This window comes from Penicillium oxalicum, chromosome V, assembly GCF_001723175.1.
Source record: "Penicillium oxalicum strain HP7-1 chromosome V, whole genome shotgun sequence".
NCBI classification, from domain to species: domain Eukaryota; kingdom Fungi; phylum Ascomycota; class Eurotiomycetes; order Eurotiales; family Aspergillaceae; genus Penicillium; species Penicillium oxalicum.
The window spans coordinates 1461504-1480549 of NC_064654.1; the positions used below are offsets into that span (position 1 = coordinate 1461504).

At 51.2% G+C, this 19046-nt stretch overlaps 6 protein-coding genes across 6 annotated transcripts; 2 read left to right on the forward strand and 4 right to left on the reverse strand.

Annotated features, from left to right (window-relative positions):
• Positions 1–396: 396 nt before the first annotated feature.
• POX_e06588 (uncharacterized protein) lies at positions 397–1480 on the reverse strand (the record flags this gene model as incomplete). The annotated part of the gene is made up of 3 exons (XM_050115406.1): positions 397–582; positions 657–1113; positions 1185–1480. The coding sequence occupies 3 exons, from the start codon at positions 1478–1480 to the stop codon at positions 397–399; spliced, it is 939 nt and encodes a 312-aa protein (XP_049967866.1).
• Positions 1481–2443: 963 nt separating this feature from the next.
• Positions 2444–4363, reverse strand: POX_e06589 (uncharacterized protein; the record flags this gene model as incomplete). The annotated part of the gene is made up of 9 exons (XM_050115407.1): positions 2444–2608; positions 2708–2853; positions 2940–3000; positions 3056–3195; positions 3267–3406; positions 3467–3772; positions 3846–3958; positions 4055–4218; positions 4276–4363. 9 exons carry the CDS (start codon positions 4361–4363, stop codon positions 2444–2446), a joined length of 1323 nt encoding a protein of 440 aa, XP_049967867.1.
• Positions 4364–4878: 515 nt separating this feature from the next.
• On the reverse strand, positions 4879–5809 carry POX_e06590 (Mediator of RNA polymerase II transcription subunit 18; the record flags this gene model as incomplete). Its single annotated transcript, XM_050115408.1, has 2 exons — positions 4879–5200; positions 5268–5809. 2 exons carry the CDS (start codon positions 5807–5809, stop codon positions 4879–4881), a joined length of 864 nt encoding a protein of 287 aa, XP_049967868.1.
• A 2836-nt stretch (positions 5810–8645) lies between these two features.
• On the forward strand, positions 8646–9118 carry POX_e06591 (uncharacterized protein; the record flags this gene model as incomplete). The annotated part of the gene is made up of 2 exons (XM_050115409.1): positions 8646–8721; positions 8835–9118. The coding sequence occupies 2 exons, from the start codon at positions 8646–8648 to the stop codon at positions 9116–9118; spliced, it is 360 nt and encodes a 119-aa protein (XP_049967869.1).
• Positions 9119–10225: 1107 nt separating this feature from the next.
• On the forward strand, positions 10226–12303 carry POX_e06592 (uncharacterized protein; the record flags this gene model as incomplete). The annotated part of the gene is made up of 4 exons (XM_050115410.1): positions 10226–10295; positions 10758–11098; positions 11180–11224; positions 11335–12303. 4 exons carry the CDS (start codon positions 10226–10228, stop codon positions 12301–12303), a joined length of 1425 nt encoding a protein of 474 aa, XP_049967870.1.
• A 1111-nt stretch (positions 12304–13414) lies between these two features.
• POX_e06593 (uncharacterized protein) lies at positions 13415–14479 on the reverse strand (the record flags this gene model as incomplete). Its single annotated transcript, XM_050115411.1, has 1 exon — positions 13415–14479. One exon carries the CDS (start codon positions 14477–14479, stop codon positions 13415–13417), a length of 1065 nt encoding a protein of 354 aa, XP_049967871.1.
• Between the last annotated feature and the right edge of the window lie 4567 nt (positions 14480–19046).

Sequence of the window (19046 nt, forward strand, 5' to 3'; positions counted from 1 at the left end):
ACTTATATCCATCTTTTTTTTTTTTTGAATTGGTGGCGGCCTCGACCTACCTAGTCCACCTGGTCAAACTTACCTGAAATGGGTTGAAAGCTTTGTCTCTAATATGTGATATACTAGTGATCGTGATACATCATGGCCTACCCTCTATGAGAGATGTTAGTCGATGATGGGGGAGTCTCGATCAGAATATGACGGCCTCCTAGCTCAAGTAGAATCTGGACATCGCCTGTGGGCTTCCTAGGTGTAGTTTCAGACTGTCTAGCTGGTGAGAAGTAAGCAATTAAAGAATAGAATTATAAATTACTATTGGTTACAATTGATGGGCTGATGGGTGACCGGCATTGAAGCAGAAATTCTAGTCCAAAGAGCTACAAGCTGCTGGGAGACGATCTAAGATCAAGCGGGTTTGAGTTTCAGCTCTTTAAAGACCTTGTCGGCTTCCTCGCGCAATTTCCCGATATCAAAGTAGACAATGGTTCTTGGGTCTTGATTGGCTTGTAGGGTAGTCAAGAATATGTCGTCAAGAGTAACTCCGAGACGTTGAGATTGGCCTCGAAGTAGCCTTGGAACAGGGTAAATATCCTGGGAGATGTCAGTCCATAGATACCAAGGCTGGAAAAAATCATCGAATATCGATACAAATGTTTGAGACATACCTCGGACTGCTCGTGAACAGGATGGCCATCCGAGCCTCGCCTCCAGAGATCCGCTTTACCAGTCACAGTAAGACCATCCTTCTGTAGATACCAGTCGATCACAATCACGACCCGGATATGACCGGCGCCTCCTTCAAGGAGAATGCGGACATTTTCTCTAAGCCTCGAGGCACTTTCCGACCATCCAACTTCAAAAGCAACCGGGGGAAGGAATCCTGAATCGGAGCCAAAGGGCCGAATGTAGATATCAGGCTCCTTTTGAGATTTCGAGAATGAAGACGTAGGTAGTTTCAAAGTAGTCCCAAAGCCAATCTTCAGGCCTTCCCACTCCTCCTTGCTTATAATTCCCTCATCCTTCCAATCCACGACAGAATTGATGACCCATTTTTGAGCGATATCGTGTCCTTGAGTCGGCATTTTGAGACTCAATGTTTGAGCTTGAGAGTTCCAGGTTTTCCTGACAAGGTCAGTCTTGGAGGAAGAACTACCCAAAATCGTCGATTTATCATCAAGGGAACCTATCCTCACCGTACCCGGGATTTTTCATCGATGGCTTGAAAAAGAGTGTCCGCCCACTCACGGCGTACGTCGGTGAAGACATAGACCGTAATTCCGTGAAGGAAATCCGACGTTTGCTGCTGCCACTTTTCCAGTTCCAGGGTGATGAATTTGAGAGTCTCAGATATATTCTGATACCGCTCCACTGAATTCACCCGAGTAGAGTCCCAACATAAGGACCGAGTTTGGGATTCGCTTGGAGAGACAATGTCGTAGGGTGGGTTTGGGTGGCTCGCCGAAGCAAGTGGTATTCTGACGCTCGCCATGGCGAGGGAGAGAAGAGGGCTGGAAATGAGTATGTGGAGAGAGGTAAAAAGTAGTCAGGTTGAAGGAAGGAAGCTGGCGGCAAAAGGGGGAAGGAAAGCGCGTTAATTTCTAGAATAGAGAATTGGAAATAGAAATGGCGTCAGTGATGTCAGCGTCGACTGTACGTGGTACCTGAGGGCTCAAATCGTTCAGTCGGGATGAACTTCCAGAGGAGAAGGTTGCTTGCGCCGTGGAATGAACCGATGGCTTCCGATACTTGATGAATTCCACTTCGGTCGTTCATCAAAATTTCAGTTTGCAATTCTGCAATCCCAATAAACAGCTTTTTTGGTAACATTCAGAGCCGTTGTCGTCACCGGTCACCGGATTTACTTTGTTGCCTCGTCGCGAGAGGACTGTCTCAGCGAATCATTTCTTTGAGAAGCGGTCTTTTTGTCTCTTCTCGGGTGGTTGCCTTAGCTGCATAATGGTCAAGATTAAAAACATGGCCAGTCTTGCTACACCCTTTCGGTGAGCAAAGAAAAAACCGTCGACCCACGACTTAAAGAACCTCGGCAACAGATCAGAAGCAATCAACAGGAAGGGGGCGAGGGAAGGGAAGGACTAAAACTCAGCGGTGTGGGACCTCGAAATAGGGTAAAATAGCCTCAATTTGTACTCCGGTACTAGGTAGACACTAGCTACTACTGGTGGGTAGAGTGATCTTTAGGGTCTTTATACCTAGACTGAGCACCGGAAAAGTATTCAAATATAGTGTATGGCTTTTGATCAACTGCATTGTCAGGGATGGACCAGAGAGCAGTCATCCACATTCACTGAGCAGCAGGATTGGGGCTTGAACAAATACGCGGACAGTTCAACCCCCCCTCCCCCCGAGTCACTAAATCGCCAACCTCACCCATATATCGAAAGTGACTCCAAAATGACTCCAGCGACGACAGACGAGTGATCTGGTTGACATGCTATATCCAATACTGACTCCACAGCTTTTTCTCATCTTCAGTTCCCCTGAATCGGAATTCCACGGGGATGATATCCGCAAAGCCCTCGTCAAGCGTGGGGACTTGATATCTGCGCGCATAATCTATAAAAGCGATCCCTGGGAGAGTCTGCCTCGATTCCGGGTTCTGAATGGGCGAAAGCAATAGTGGCATTAGTTGCTGTGTGTTGGTATCTTCAAGGGGGAAGATGGAATAATCAAAAGAGAAAACAGTCTTCGCACGTACAAGTTCTTTGTTAGAGGCTCGAGCTGCTGCATTATGCTTGCAAAGCTCTGAAGATGCGAGGAAATGCACACAGCGGATGGGAATATTAGACTCTTTCGCAAGAGCTACCCAGTAGGCTCGCACTTCTTGAGTGGCGTTTGTGTTGTCTGAATTGTCATGAAAATCAGTTCGTGATCCAATCGATGAGAACAGTAATCCTTCAAATTGCACAGTAAACTAAACAGCAACTTACCCACAGCGACGGACTTTCCGGCTTGGATTAGCTCCCGCGCGACTTTTAGACATTTCGGACGCTTGGAGGAAGAATCAGTGATCCAGTTTCCATAAATAAGACAGGGCATCACGAACCGATCCTAGGATATCCTGGTTGACTCTCTCGTAGCCAAGTGGCTCGAGGTTTTTCCAGAAATATGTGGATTTTCCAGCGCCTGGACTACCACAGAAAATCACGAGTTCTTGCGGGTGTGTGCGAGCAAAAGATACAGATGCTGAAATGCCCTTGTCAGTCATAGTCACCTGTAAAAGAGAGTTCGAGGAACCGGTCAACTTGACCACGCACATTTTGCAGACGATTCTCCTTCTGACTCTGCCTCAATGAATGAGACCGGATTGAAGATTCCCGCGTCTTGAGGGGGCTCTTGACTGAGGAAAAACTCTTCTGGTGTTTTGAAACCCATGCCAGCATTGACCGCAAATCCGCTAGAGAGGATCAGTACCTTCATAAAAGGGTTCGTTCTGTCGTCTGAGCATCAAACTAACCGATCAACGTTTGAATGGTCCTGAGGGCGTCCAGCGGCATCACCCACAAAGAAAGACTTTTCAAGATCTATACCCGACGCATCCAGATCGTAGTCATCTTGGAACTCCCGCCACATGCCCAATCGAGGTTTCCGATACTCGGTATTATCTGTGGCCGCGTACACACTGAGCGGAATGTCCAATTGACCCATGACGGCGGCCAATTTTTCCTTGAAATTCGAGAGACTCTTGGATTCACTCTTGCCGTTTTTGATATCCTTTTGGATTTTGACCATCTTTTGATTTGAGAAGATCACCACCTGATAGCTATGACCGACGGGATGCAAATTTCCAGCCATCAGTACGGTTCATATGCCCAGGCAGATCGAGAAGACATTACCCCTTCGCATCGAGTTCCTTGAGCTTTTCGGGCACTCCAGGCTCCCACCATTGCCAATCATTTGGATTCTTCGCAAATGGGCCTCCAGATTGTGTTTTGATCAACGTTGAGTCCTGGCATCTTTGGGATTAGCTGAATTGTATCTCGTCGCCATACTCTGGTCCACATTGGTCCCATCTCAGTCATGTATAGATGAGGCCATCACTGACAAGGTCGAAGGATGCGACTTTTCGCGCCTGCCCGGCGACAGCCTGCGCAACGCTTTTCTCGGGGACATATTTCCCAATGACCAGGCTGGTGCCTATCACTCGCCAAGTAATTGGCTGGGGCTTTTTCTGTGAGGCTGGAGTGAAGAAGTTTGCTACCGTTTTCTCTATAGATGCATCAGTGACGGCATGCATCTGTCATTTCATCATAGCGATCAACTTACTGGTGACGGTTGTGACTTTTCGCCGAAGTGGAGGTGGGGAGATTGACCGAGTGGGGGAAGCAGGCCGCTTTGCTACCCCTTCGGACATTCTGATAGCTCTCACGAGAGAAATCGTATTGAATGCTGTGTACAGTTTGCTAAGAAAGGGATTTGCTAAACTGATGGTTGGAGCTCTGGGGTGGTGAGGGTGGTGCTGTGCCGTCGAATCCAGTGATCTTTTAGAGCCCCATTTCAGACGCGCCAGACCGCGCCGGAGGTTGCACGAAGTCACATGTTCCATCATTGCCTAATCAGGGCCGGCTACCTCAGCTACGTATCGATCTACTGGAAGGAGGGTGGCCGACCACGCAAGACAGATAGAGCTAGCTATCTGAACCAGATTGCAGAGAGTTTTGCATTTTGCATTTTGTTTTTGATTTTATTTTCCCCAAATGGTGCGCTAAATGCAGAATGAAACCTGCTCACCGTGACAAGTTGTGGGCAAATTCCACTTCAGGCTGGGATGAATGGAGGCTGCCTCTCCGGGTATCCATGACAGCCGACACGCAGACTTCTCTTTGTGTCGAAGAGGAACGTCAAGTACAAGCAAGATACCAAGATGGTTCACTTGGCCCGCGTGTCCAAGGACAGGCGATCCGCTGGTTCCAGCCGCACTGCCGACTTGAGCTGTTCCCGCAACCCAAGCAAGTGCTGAGATGCCATCTTCATGGTCTCCTGGTTGCTCCCATCCTGAACAGTGATAGAGGCCTGGAGGACATAGCTGCCCGTCTTTTCCAACGGTGCCATCTCCTTCAATCCGGGCAGGGTTCGCCGGGGCTCCCGAGGCTCCCTCTCTCCTGCTGGGTAGTGCAGGATGCGATGCAGGAAAATCACGATGTCATTGTGGATGAAGACATCGCCCTCAACGAGGTACTCCGTCACGAATCTGTCAGAATGATGTTTAGCTTCCGTACACTCTTTAGATAGTTGAGTCGGCGTCCAAGTGCACTTACCCGTATCCCCATGCATTCATCGATGGTTCGACGTTTCCGCGAGGCAGGGCGGCACTAGCCATCAACCGCGTTGTGACGGCCGAACGCGTCGCAGCTTCGGGGATGTCTCTAAACTCCAGCTTCCATGGCTGCTGGTCAAAGTCATATCCAGTGGCAGCTGTGTCAGAGGTTGACGGTCCCGCAGGAGGTGGTCCCGAGTCCTCCATCCCGGCCATCTGCGTGTCGCGATCCGACTCCGACGAGGGCATGTTGGATGGCGCGGCCGCGAAATCCTTCTCCAAGACGGGGCCCACGACCTGAGTGTAGAACATGCCCCCGTTGAGCATCTTGTTCACCCGTTGGAGATCAGCCGCATTGGCCTGTTGCAGATCTTGGCTGCCACCCACACGGCCAGTGATCACGCCGGGCTTGCGAAAGGCCTTGAAGATGAGCCGACGCTCCAGCGCGTGGCGAGGTTGCATGGCCGTCAGGCCCGCCAGCTGCTGCAAGAGCTCATGATGCTGGTGGACCGGGACCGAGGCGAAGAGCAGGAGCTCGTGCATATTTCTTTTATTATCGTCTTATTTGGGAAGCTCCACGGATGGGGTCAAGCACCGGTACCACACGCACCAGCCCTAACGAGCTGCGCTTGGAGAATAATCTGAGGATGGGGAAGGGGACAGCGGGTAAATCCGGGATGAGTTCAGTCAGGGCCCAAGCTTTCCCATGTGGCGTGGTCTCCACCGCTTATCACCTTATCAGGAGGGGATCAGGTAATGAGTCTGTCGGCAATTGAGTAATGTGAATCTTCCACTGCACCCGTGCACCAAGCCACCTGGAGCCACCAATACACTCGTCTAGATGGAAAGGTACCTGCTCAACTCACATTTAACCGCTGGCAGAGCGTGCCTACAATCAGGTTGTGCCCAGGCAGTGCTCAGTGGCTCACCCTTCACGCCTCCTGACGCCTCCTCGGCCTCCTTGGTTGCCTGACGGGCTATCGCCTAGTAGTCCTACACATCGGTACAGAGACAAGGAATTCTGACCCGTTCTCATTTCTCCACGGTGAAAATCTCGGCCGAGCGATCTTCATCTCACCTTCCCCTCATAGGTGATCTGCCAGATGATGATGAATGAGGAACTTTCCGGATGCTGTGTGTCTTTCCTAGAGTATCCGCTGTCCAAGCACATATACGACAGATCTATCTGTAGGTACGTCTCTCTCTCTCTCTCTTTCAGATACTGTAATGCGCACGAGACCAAGTACGTCATCCTCTCATCCTCTCGCCAAGTATTTGAACCAATCAGCCGAGCTGTCCACTCATGCTACGAATTACAAGAACATCTTGCTGCCGCGTTAGTAGAACCTTTGAGTAGACACAAGTTTCGCAGAACTTTCTCCGTGTGGGGAAAGAATGTTTGGCGAAGAAACCCATCCTGCATGCCCCGTCCTGGCCCAGTGCCGAAGACGTGGCTGATTGGTGCTGCACCCCGGCCGCCGGGGTATCGGAGATCATCCCGGAGTTTGGGGCGACGGTTCACTGCTAACAGAGTGGAAAAAAGTACAGCACGGTCTGGCTGGGCCTCCTTCACCGGAGATGCAGAAACAGACAAGGAGGTGGCACGGGAAAAGTGGTGCAAAAGGGCCATAAAGTAGTCCATTGAGGAAATATCATATCAATGATTGAGCGTACTTGGCAGGTTGATGCAAAGACGACAGTCCTTTTTGCTGGCGAATGTGCGGTAGAATGTAGTTTGTGTAGTGTACAGCAGTCATATGTACTCATCGACTCATTGGTGTCTTCATTGAAGCAATAAGAAACTCTATACAATATTCATAGGTCCAAAGCAGTACATGCGAAGCAAGTTTTCTTGGTCTGGGATTGGTCAGAGTAACCTGGTTGGAAATAAAATAAAATGTGCGGGGAAGAAGCAAAAGGAGAGATGGGGGAAGTGAGGAGACACGCGGATGAGGAGATGAGGGGGATCAGTCCATGAGGAGGCACCAAGGCAGCACCTCTGACAACTTTGAGACACTACAGGACTCACCAACAGGGCAGCAACGGGCGTATGCAGTCGTCTTGACATCTATGTCGGGGTGCCATTGAGAGCGCAGTCAAAATACCCATCCCCGGAGACGCGAGTCGCGGTCGACTCCCGTCTATCTAGTACATACACACACAGAGCACTAGGCGTAAGGGAACCGTTTAGCACGATCTGCACAGCCCCCACCCCCACCCGGAAGTTGTTGACCAGCACTAATGCTATGGTGCGATTGATCTCCCTGGCTTCAGGAGTATGGTTCTATTTGCTAATGATGGTGTGACAAGGGACTTATTCAGCGAGAAGGATGTTCAGAGGTGACCAGTCCGTCCTCTCTCCCTCTCTCTCACGTCATGTGCTATACGGGTAGGTCAAAGAGTCCAACCGAGAGCCCATCACCATTCTGTATTCAGATCAAAATCTCCATTAGTCGGCGCCAGTCCGGTCTTGATTCCGAGCGGTTCATCGTCCCGGATCACACCATCTCATCGAGTCGTTCCTCCTCGACCGTTTGTGGTACCACCCCACGTGATCAGCAGGGTCCCCCCGTCAGCGTCCCTTTGGACTGTACGCAGAGAAGGCCCTCTACTCGAAATGTGTTTCAAGATCATGCAACCAAGGTACAGTACCGATGTGCATCTGCAAGGTTCAGAGTGGGAACGACTGAAGACCAAATCATACCCCCCATTCCGGCGGCTGCTCGGGTCCGAACGGGTTAGGCCCGAACCAGCCTAGTCCCGAGTGTCTCTTCCCCAAGTTCAGGCAAGAATTGCCTGGTTGGGTTTAGTGGCGTAGTCGCTGAGTTCACCAGACCCCCGCGGGCCTGCAGGCGCCTCGAGGTGACTGGCCAAGCAGTCGTCCAGTTGTACCCCCTCGGCGCCGTGTCCACTGTCCGCCGTCCGCTGTCCGCCCGCAGCCCACTCCGAAGTCCGCGGAACTTGGTGGATTACCTGATCAACCACCCGAACGACTCGGAGCCTGAAGGTTGATCCTGCAGACTCGTCTACGGCGCGTCTGCTCTTCCATATTTCTCTTCCCACCCCCCTCCTTCATCTCTCGACCTTCTTCCCATTCCTCTCTCCACTATCACGACAACCTTTCCTTTCAGTCTGTTTCTTCACGGTCTGCAGTCAATTCGAATTCATTTGCCAAGTGTGAAGTCAATTTCTCTCCCTTCAATTCCTCTCCCAGTACACGCCCTGTTTGCTACTGGGTCGGTTCGGATACTTCCGGGCCCGTTGGATTTCGCACACCACACTCGTCCTCCGTGACCCTCGATCAGCCAACCCCCTCCACCCAAAAAACCAGTCTCTTCATCTTTTGACATTCATCCCCGTCTCTACATTTCCCGACAAGATGCGTGCCTCCATGACTCTCTTCAACGCCGCCCGGACTCCTCTCATCCGCTTCGTGGGCAAGCGATCCGTCCCCAGTACGTGAACTTTCTCTGCCGACGCGACGCTCGGGGCCCCAGGACTTTTTGGGACCTCACCGTACTTGGTCTACCTTGGACTTCAATGCTGACAAAGCCTTGCAATTCTTTAGAGTCCGTCGACCACACCCCTCGTGTGCACCCGGCTTCCCCTACCGGAGCTCTGCCGGACTCTTTCGCTACATACCGCGCTAAGGCTCAGCAGCACGGCCCCCTCGGCCGCGCTCAGTTTAGCGGTCGCGTAGGCGCTCAGCCCGGTGCCGCCCTGGGCCCGGTCGCGCCCAAGGCGGGTGAGTTTTTCGATCGTGCGGAGCTGCCCGCTCGCTTCGGCCGCCTGCCGTGGACCGCTGCCGAGATCGAGGCGATCGAGACCGGCGGTGCGAGCATGTACGCTTAAAGAAACCCTCTGAGGAGAGCGATGCTCATCGCGGCGTTTCTCTATATATTCGCATTGATGTTACGCATGCCATGAGCGATGGAGCACGACTCTTTTCACTTTCTCCTTCTCATTGACGCTACGAGGTGTTGGGGTTTTCCTCACCCAACACTCCATCGCGGTTCTCAATCAAAACAGATTCAGATCCAGTCGAGTCGGGCGGTGGGTGCGCGGGAGCACATTCACCATCTCCGACAGACTGGAGCATGTTTCCTGTGCGCTCTCCACTCGGTTGACCACCCATCCGCACGAGGGCTGGATCACGTCCGGCATCGAGAACCAAAGCGGTCGTGCAACGGCAAATGAGACTTATTTCTGGTTGATCATCGTCATACCCCCTTCCCTTCGATCCATTGTTGATCTTTTATTCCCCATTTCGGCGCTGGTGGTGATTTTTGGGCGCTGCTGGTCTTCTTCGCTAGCGCAAAAGCAGTCGTGAACTTTTTCTTTTTCTTTTTCTTCCTTGTTCAGTTCATATTCGGTTTCCCATTGACCCTGGAGAGCAGGGAAATGATGTGAACATAAGGTCTTGGATACCAATGCCTGCCTTTTCTTGTTTCTTGATGCCTCACACAATGTATACAGCTCTGTGAGCTGATTGTTTGATTAGCACATGAAACTATTCTCTGGTCAGAACCCACGTAAAATTTCCATCTCCGTCGGCGCAGTCGGCGCTGCTTGTTGAATTCGTAGCGCCTCGAAGCAACGTGGTCTTCCCCGCACGTGCCCTGTCGGTACTCCGACCTGGACTCGACCAACCTCGAACCACACCAGTAACCAATCTTCCCGTCACACTCCATTCACGCCATGAGGGTATCGGACATGGAGCCAACGTCAAGGCTGGTGATCTCCGAATCCGATGAAGCTGACACTGATCTTGTGTCGTACATTTTTTCGGAAAATAATGCATTCAAGTCGCAGTCCTTGACAACTGAAAGGGTGGATGTTGAAGTAAGCCTGCCTCTTTGTCTCCCTGTCTCCCTGTCTGTTGATCCGATTGCGACTCGATCCCGACGGACGGTATCTTCTTCATCGCTTTGTTCATCTCCACGAAGATTGATGCGAGCAATGTCAATGCATCCTACTGCACACGTTGTCACAGACTTTGAACTGGTCGGTCTTCGAGGCCCTGCTCACCGTATGTCTGTGGGCATAGAAACGGACACACAACTCGCCTCGGTGGTCCTCGCGGCCTCTCATTGCCTACCTTCGTGACGTCTTTCTCCCATCGGGATATCCACAGAGCGTGAGCGACGATTACCTACCGTAAGTGTGGCTCATTGTCCATTTCCATCTTGCCAGATGGCCTCAACCCCATTTCTTTTTGCTTATCCATTGTGAAAGGTACCAAGTCTTTGTGAGTTTCATGACGGAAAGAGTGATGCAATCTGAGTACACGAGAAAATTCCAAGGCAGCAATTGACATTGAATGACAAGGACTCCCTTCAAGCATTCTGCAGCTCAATAGCTGGTCTCCTCTCCTCTCGAGCAGTGCTACAAGGTACATTACGCGAAACCACGCATCTCCTTTGGGTGGCTATAGATTGATTTCGCTTGCTCCTCTCCAGCCCAACACTAATCACACCAACTCAACGCTCAGGGGTCGGTGTCGGTAACGCAGACGCTTCCCCAACTTCGGCCTTGCTCCTCCACATCCTGCAAGATACGTCGGGGCGTGTTGCAACCATTCTCTTCGCCCACCGTGTCGGCACGGCTCTCGAGCCAGAATGCAAAACCTATCGACTCGCTGCAGACGTGTTCAACGACCTCGCCATGATCCTGGACTGTCTTTCGCCCATGGTCCCGGCCGGTGTCATGCGTGTGTCTATCCTCAGTGCAGCAGGCGTTCTACGTGCACTTTGCGGTGTTGCAGGGGGCAGTTCCAAGGCTAGTCTGAGCGCGCACTTTGCCAAGTGGGGGAATCTCGCGGAACTCAATGCGGTATGATTCTCTAATGGTGGTTCAGTGCACATCGGCTATCATGACAAGACAAGGTTGGACAAATTCTGACATCGGAAGCAGAAAGACTCGTCTCAGGAGACTGTCATCTCGTTGATAGGCATGCTGGTAAGTAGACTTCTTGCTTTCGGATCTACACAGTCTCCTGTTTTCCCCCCCTCTCGCTTGACCACCATGGGGGATCAAGACTAATGCACTCTCTAATGCCACTCACCTAGGTCGGCTCCGTGGTCGTCTCACACGTCACAGGATTCACCACCACCTGGATAGCTCTACTGGGTCTCCTCGCGCTGCATCTCAGCATGAACTACGCCGCCGTCCGATCCGTACAAATGACTAGTCTCAACCGACAACGATCAAACATCATTTTCTCCGCGCTTTTCGAGTCGGATCCCAATCTGAGCCAATCACTAGATAAACGGCGCTCTTTGGGAAGTGACTCGGACAAGACGACTATCCAGAGAAACTCTGAATCTACCAGCACCTCTCCACGTCCATCCCAGCTATCACCACCACTACCACTACCGCACAAGATCCTTACACCTGCACAAGTGGCCTCCCAAGAACGCATCTTCCCCCGTGCAAACGCGCTTACATGGACATCCTCTCTTCCCACCGGAAACCAAGTCGCTAAGCTAGGAAGTGCAGAAATTGGCATTTCTCTCGCAGCCGTCTTGAAACATGCCAACGGCTACGTCCCAGCGACTCCCATCTCGCCCTCCATCAACATCAACCAGAAAGCTAGCACCGCCTTTTACAGCGCCATCCCCATGACACCATTATGCAATCTGTTCGCAGACGAAAAGTACATCCTTTTCCTCTACCCAGGCTCACGGTGGTATCGAGACTCGTCCCCCAAGTGGCATGCCTCGATTCTTCTGAAAAAGGACTGCGCCGTGACAGATCAGCTCAAGGGTTGGGCGCATGCACTCCTCGCAGCTCGAGTCTTGTACATGGGTTTTGATCCGGATGCTTCTTCGCTGGTGAAGGAAGTTTCAAACCAGACGGGCTCTCTGTCCGGAGTGGAGATCAGTGAAAAAATTCTTCGCTGTGTGGCGGATACATTGAAGGTTCTGAACGAGGGTGATCGATTTGAAGGGTATTTGGCTGCGTTGCGGGCAAGTGGTTGGGAGCTGGATGTGGGAGCTTTAGAGATCAAAGGTGGGAATAGGTTGATCTTGGATTGAACGAGGTTACAATGATAGAGTCGAGGATGATTGCAATGTCGGGCCGCCCTTGGAATACATTGTTCGTTGTTTTCGAAGTCACAGGCGAGAAGAGCCCGAGAAATGGATGAAGTATGGCGGACTTTCCTTTAGTAGTACACATGTAGCCCATCGTCGATGGCTCAGACTGCTTCTTTTGAGATGATCATCTTGACAAACCTATGTGGTCCTGGCTGTATCGACATGACTCAAGACTACTACCTGGTCCTGATGGCCTTGTTTATCAACCAAGACTCAATGAATGGACGACATTATGGAAAAGATCCTGGAAGCATGTAGATCGGGGTATCAAGTCTAATTTGTATATGATCCAAAAAAAAGATATAACAAGCATCATCCTATCGTAGCAATTGATCGACACATTTCATCATGCAAAGATCGCAAAAAGTGTGGCTGAACAGGCAGCAGATGATTCAAGGGTGGGAAAAATGTGGGAGATTGAGGTTAACAAAGATAAAACGCGCCGTCGTCAGCCAGAGTTTCTGGAGGAAACTTCATCCAAGCTTCTATATATGAAAAAAAATGAGATCAAAGTTGGTGACATGAAGTGTGGGGTGGTTGTCTTTCCGTTGGCCTTGGACACATGACTTGTAGCCGCGGGCAGTGGTAAACGCTCGGGTGACAAGAGAGCGACGAGGACCAACAAAAAGAATGCATCAGGTGGTCAGAACTCGCTAGGAGAACTGGTAAATGCTGGTGGCAAAATAGCAAGACATCGAGAAAATGTGGGATGGGAAAAGCAAAACAGAAAAATAAACGCCGGGTTCATATGCTTTCGATGCATCATGCTCTCATACACCGCCAATGAACGCTAACAGAATAGAGTCAAGCCGAGTCGTGTGAGATGCGTTTCATGTTAGGTGCGAGGGGACTGGGGGGGCGGAGTGGTAGAAAATTTTGCAGGGGACATTTCATGCGAGGTTGAGGATCGATGAGGTGAGTTGATCAGGAGAAAGTGAATATCGGTCAGGAGAGGTTCTGGTGATGATGAATGATGATGATGGTGGTGGTGGTTGTGTCGTGTTGTGAGAGGACATGTGTAATCAGATGTGGACGATAAAAGGAAGCTTTTTTAATCGTCCATGCCCAAGATCTTTGGGTCGCGCGAGTTGCCATTACTCCCTCCGGAGCGTTTCTTGAACCCCAGTCTCAGACCCATCTTCTTCCAAGGATTCTCGGTACGATATTTGGGACTTTGGATGGGGAGATGAGGCTCGCTGGCGGGGGGCGTTGTAGGAGGGGTCATCGGTTCCTCGATGGTCGGACTTGACTGGGAGGTCGAATCGTCTGTGAGCGGTGGAGTGCTCGAATCTCCAGAGGGACTCAGCAAAGCACCCGACGCCCGCTTTCCCAACCCATGCATGGCACCAAACGTGCTACTTGAGCGACCCGTAGTTGTGGACAGGTCCTTGGAGGAAGATTGAGGGGAGATGCGTCTCGTTCGGGAGCGGAAGTACTTCATGGAGTGATCGTCACAAGACATGTTCGACAGATCCATGACGTCGTCGGGGCTGATCGGGGAGTCGGCCTGGGCCTCCACGGACGGCGAGACTGCCTGGCTGTTCAGAAAGGGCAAGAAGATCGATTCCTCCATCAAATCATGTATCCGCTTGACCGCCGAGTCGAGGGTTTCGGGGATCGGCGGGACGGTCACATCGCCGTATCGAAGCAGGGCATCCCGAACTTCACTTGACAGATTCACTTCTCGAGGCGCTCCAGGGAGAATATAAGCCGTCATCAATCGCTGCCAGAGCATAAGCAGATGTTGTGATTCACGGGAGTCGGGGTTGGTCAAGGCGTCGGGGCTGGTACGGGACGAGAGGGTATGATAGGTTTCTCGGTAGCGGCTCGCCTCCATGGTGAATTCGAGGGTTTCGAGACAGTGGTTTTGCGACAGATACGCCATAAAGGCCGATAACGTGTAGGGCGGGGCGGCAGTGTTGGCCAGCACTTCCTTCAAGGTCGGACGCATGGGACAAAAGGCTCCCGCCGAGACGGCCAGGCTGACCGGTCGAGAGCCAGACGATTCCATGTCCTCGTCGGAGTCACTGTCCGACGAGGTAGGAGAGAGTTCGGGTGTGGTGGATGGTGAGAAGTTCCAAAAGAAGGCAGGAGCGAGAGACTTCTTTTTGAGCATTGCGTTGATTGTTCGGCGAGCACCGTTGAACTGGAAACGTTTTCTCACCAAACCGTTTCGTGGTGCTGGGCGAGGCTCCAGATTGGGCCAGTTCGAAGAGGAACAACGTTATTGGTGAGTAAGACGTTGGACAGTGTGGGATCTCATGGGAGAGTTGAGAGGTCAACAACCACTCGGAGAGAGAGAGAGAAAGAGAGAGGGAGAGGGACGGAAGGAGAGCGTGAGCTGATAATTCGTGGGTAATTTCGCTTGAGCGGGTTGCGTATATAGAAGGCGGATGTCAAAGGGTGACAGATGGATGAGAGGTGAAGTCAGGAATGTTGTGAAAATGGTTGTGAGGGAGTGTAAGAAAGGGAAGAAACAACAGTCCAGGTTGGAAGAGTGGAAGTGGAGTGGAGAGTCAAGAGGGAGGGAATGATGGAATCGATATAGTCAGGTCGTCGTCAGGATCAGACACAGAGGGTACTCTTTACGGCTGCGACGGTGGACCAGTCAGAGGGGTGGAATGGATACCCAGTCATCCAAGACAGGAAAAGGGAGGAAAGCGGGAGGGGGCCGACTGTACGCCAGGAATGAAAAATGATGAAAATCAGATTTTTCATTAAAAAAAAGGAAAAAGAAAAAAAAAAGAAAAAGGAATTTGGGGGGAGAAAAGAAAAGAAATGGAATCAAAAAAGAAAATACAAGAAAAAAAGAAGAAGTGGAGCAGTGAGCCCACATGAGAGGAGGCTGGCCCACTTTGGCGGGAGGAGTTCTGGAATAATTCGTCGATCGACCGACGTCGAAGCTCCGATCTTTCTGCGCTTTTTTTTTTCACGGGAGGGGGAGGTTTCTTCTCTCTTTCGGTTTCTGTTTTGAAATGGTCACGTGTATGTAAAATTGGGACGGGAGAAACTGAGGAGCATGTACAACCACTATTCAACGCAATGAAGCCACCCTGTATGTCGCTCAACTAGTCGCTACAGTAGAGATTGTGCAGTAGACTTGAAGCTAGTATTCGCGCTACGTTCACGGGTGTTTATTAGTCGAGCGCGAAGGTTCAGTAATTTGTGGCTGACATGACCTGCACTGCTACATATGAGCGATCGAACTTGAGAGGTACATGAGAAGGATCTTCGCTCATGTGTGAAAATGAAATCTGCGACCCAGGACCTTGGAGGGTCGATAACAGTGGTATCAAGTGGACCGACACAGGATGTGGTCATTCTCATTCGGTGACGTCCGGTGGCAAGATCGACCAAAGGAACATTAGGCTTAGCAGACTATCTCTATCCCAGATGGAAAAACCTTGAATCGGATCAGCCCATAGTGATCTGGAGCTTCCATCCGTTGAGCTAAGAATCTCACGATCGCTCAGGAACAACCTGATCAATGAACTACACGATAATAAATCGCGCGCCATCCGGCCGAACGTGATGGCCAAGGGCTGCTGGCTGGGAATTGGACACTTGGAGGTGATAACAAGCGCCCGGCGCAGATTGGTGGTCAAAAATACACTTTATTTCCATGGTACAGTGTTTGCGTGTATCGTATAGGACACGACAAACGGTACCAACGTCAGCCGGTTCCAGTTGGAGAGACAAGGCTTAAAGACACACACACATACATACGGAGAGAGAGGGGGAGAGAGAGGGAGGTGACGATTCCTTCAGCCAACAGGAACAGACACCCCCTATCGTAAGGTCCGCTGGCTCAGGCTGAGTTCCTTGCGTGGTGTACGACTGCACTCCATTTTCGGGCATACAGCATACTCCTGTACATGCGGGCCTGTATTGTTTGCGGGTCACTCTGTGTCTCTTCGAGAATGCTTCTCGTCGTTTTCTGGAAGGACCAATTTCTGTGTGTAAGACTCTACTGATTACTGTGTGTCCATGTACTGGAGAAGACTCATCATCTGCGCATGGCAACCCATCGAAGGTCAAACCCTCGTGGCCCTCCCGATCATATCAAACGAGTTCGTTCAACCTCTCTGTTCTCTCCACCGTCTGCAGGCCACGGCTAGGGTGATCTATGTGTACATAGATAGGGATTGAATGGGGATGATGAATGGTCCACGCGTTCACTAGAGCCTGGTCATAGACGCCTTTTCAGGCCGCCAGACCACGCCGGTTCGCCAGCCCTGATTAGATCATAGGACAAGAACTCTCGCGCTAACCAGATTGACAGAATCAGGATAGGCACAGCGAGCCCTTTCCCCCACCTGAACCAATCTTGAATCTCGGCGAACCCACGGGTGCTTTAACAGGCCGACGCTAAGTCCCGCTTGAAGCTGGTCATGGAATGTCAATCTGGAATGGAACAACCCATGGCTCGACCGTGCTCAGTACCCAGTCAGCGCATCTTTTTTGCGCCCCGCATCCTCCTTGACGATACGCTCAGTACAGTATTTAACCCCCCCCCCCCTTACATTACTATTCGGACTGGACGAATGGCCCTTTCAGAGTCCTTCTCCACCGGAAACGAGAGGCCCTCAGTGGTCACGTCATTCTCTCGGGCACTGCCCCCGGTCCACAAGGCTCTTTGCCTGATCGTCTGGTCATGATACACTGATACATTTCCAACGAGGGGAGATGCACGCTGGTAGGCGGAACACACTGAATTACGCGTTCTTTCGCGTTCCAGTTACACATCCACGATCAAAATGATCCGCTTACTTGATCATCACCCAAAGAACTCCCTACCTCAATCATGGTCAAGGTGCCTCGGATGGGCTAGCGTTATTCTCCCCTCACCCATGGATTCGATGCGAATCTTGCAAATCGATGTTAAATTATGTACACAACTTGGGACCTCTATGGTTCATCCTGGAAGTCTTGTGGTACCTGCACTTATACAGTAGCCCATGCACCACACTGTGTCCCTTCCCTCCCCCGAAAAGGGTTATCACCCTATGTCCCATTCCGGCGACTCTCTCGATACAACTCCAGTCGAACCGTGAAATCGCGCATGTCATAGAGATCGACAAGAATTCTTAATCGCTCAAGGCCCACGTCATGACAGTCCTCTTATCGATTGATCGCTCTTCGTTGCAAACGAGGATCAGGTCTGGTATTGCCCACAATGCACTGCAAGACAGTTTCTGCCGTACACGTGATGTACTGTCGTTCGTACCGGACGAGTGTGACCAAGTTCGTCTCCTCCAACCCACGCACGCACCGGCCGTCGTGTCTTGCAACGCCTGACTGCAGCGGGTGGCAAGATCGGGCGCCATACCTTGTTGGTTGTAGTCGTAGTACAACCCAACAGACTTTTTTTCCTTCTCACTCGCCTCACACTAACTCCTTCCAGCTCACACACGATCCGATCGAGGCATATGTGCTCGTGCTTCATCCAAGGCACTAGGGACTTCTCGGAGCAGAAGCATCAGATGCACGTGCTCCTATCAAAAAGGATCCAGAATACGACTAATTTTCATTCTCATACCGACCGGAGAATCGGTGTACTCCCAAGCCCATGGGCGTCGGCCAAAGCCGACCGAAAGGAAAACAAAGAGCGAACAAGTCCGACCGATCCCAAGCGTAACCGTAAGACACGGTAGTCCAACGGGACAAGAAGGGGGTCACCATTTTCCATTTGCAGCAAGGAACCGGATTCTTCGCCTCTCTAGACCTTGAGAAACGTCCGGGTAGGCTGGTCCAAACCATGGGTCAATCTCGGACCTGAATGCGGGAAGAAAAGAAGATTTCTCTTTACCACATAGCCCTGCTGGCGGCTCAGTCTAAGGCTGTAGTCTGCTTTCGGGTGCTAGTCGATATAGGCATCAATTGCTCAGACGCTTGTCGATTTTGTGAGTCTTGCTGGAAAAGAAAATTTGAGTGATCTGACACTAGTGCACTTGGAACAGAAATCTTTTCGAGAAAAAAAAATATACACTTTTTCTTTTTTCCCCCCCCCCCCCGTGTTGCCATTTCAAGGGACTCTGATCGACTCTCTAGTAATGTTACCCCAGCCGGGAGCGGAAAGGGACCACTCGTCTGATGGAATTCTAGAATCTCCGCCGAAGGCCCCAACTCCATCTTGGCTTTTCTCTTTACAGGGTCGCCACAGCCGTTAGTGGTCACTAGTTGATGCGCTATGAATACAGATGCCCGTCTTTCAACGTGGTGCATGGTTCCCTCTTTTGTCGACTCGGTGCTCGGGGCTGGCGGTCGGTGCTTGCTTCAACCATACTTGGTATATCTCCAGGGCACATGCTGTACATGCAGGACTATGCTGGTCGGACTCGCCTCCGTATCAAGCTAGATGAATCATCTCTTTTTTTTATGGAGGGGGGTTACATTCTTTTCCCATTGAACATCCCTTAGGTAAGTCTGTATAGCAACGAGGCAAGATGGATCACGGAACGTCTCCGTCGCGTCAACACTGGCTATTTTGGTGGATTGGATAGGTAGTCTGCATCTCTCTTCTGCGCACAATCTCCCGAATATGATGGACACATCGAGAGTCTAGCCTCGGGGGCGGCAAATAGGTCGAGCATCTCTTTTGTTTCATGATGGCCGACGATCGAATCTAGATGGACCTACCACCTTTGTATCGCGCCCGGAAGGATTTGATGGTGAGACTTTCT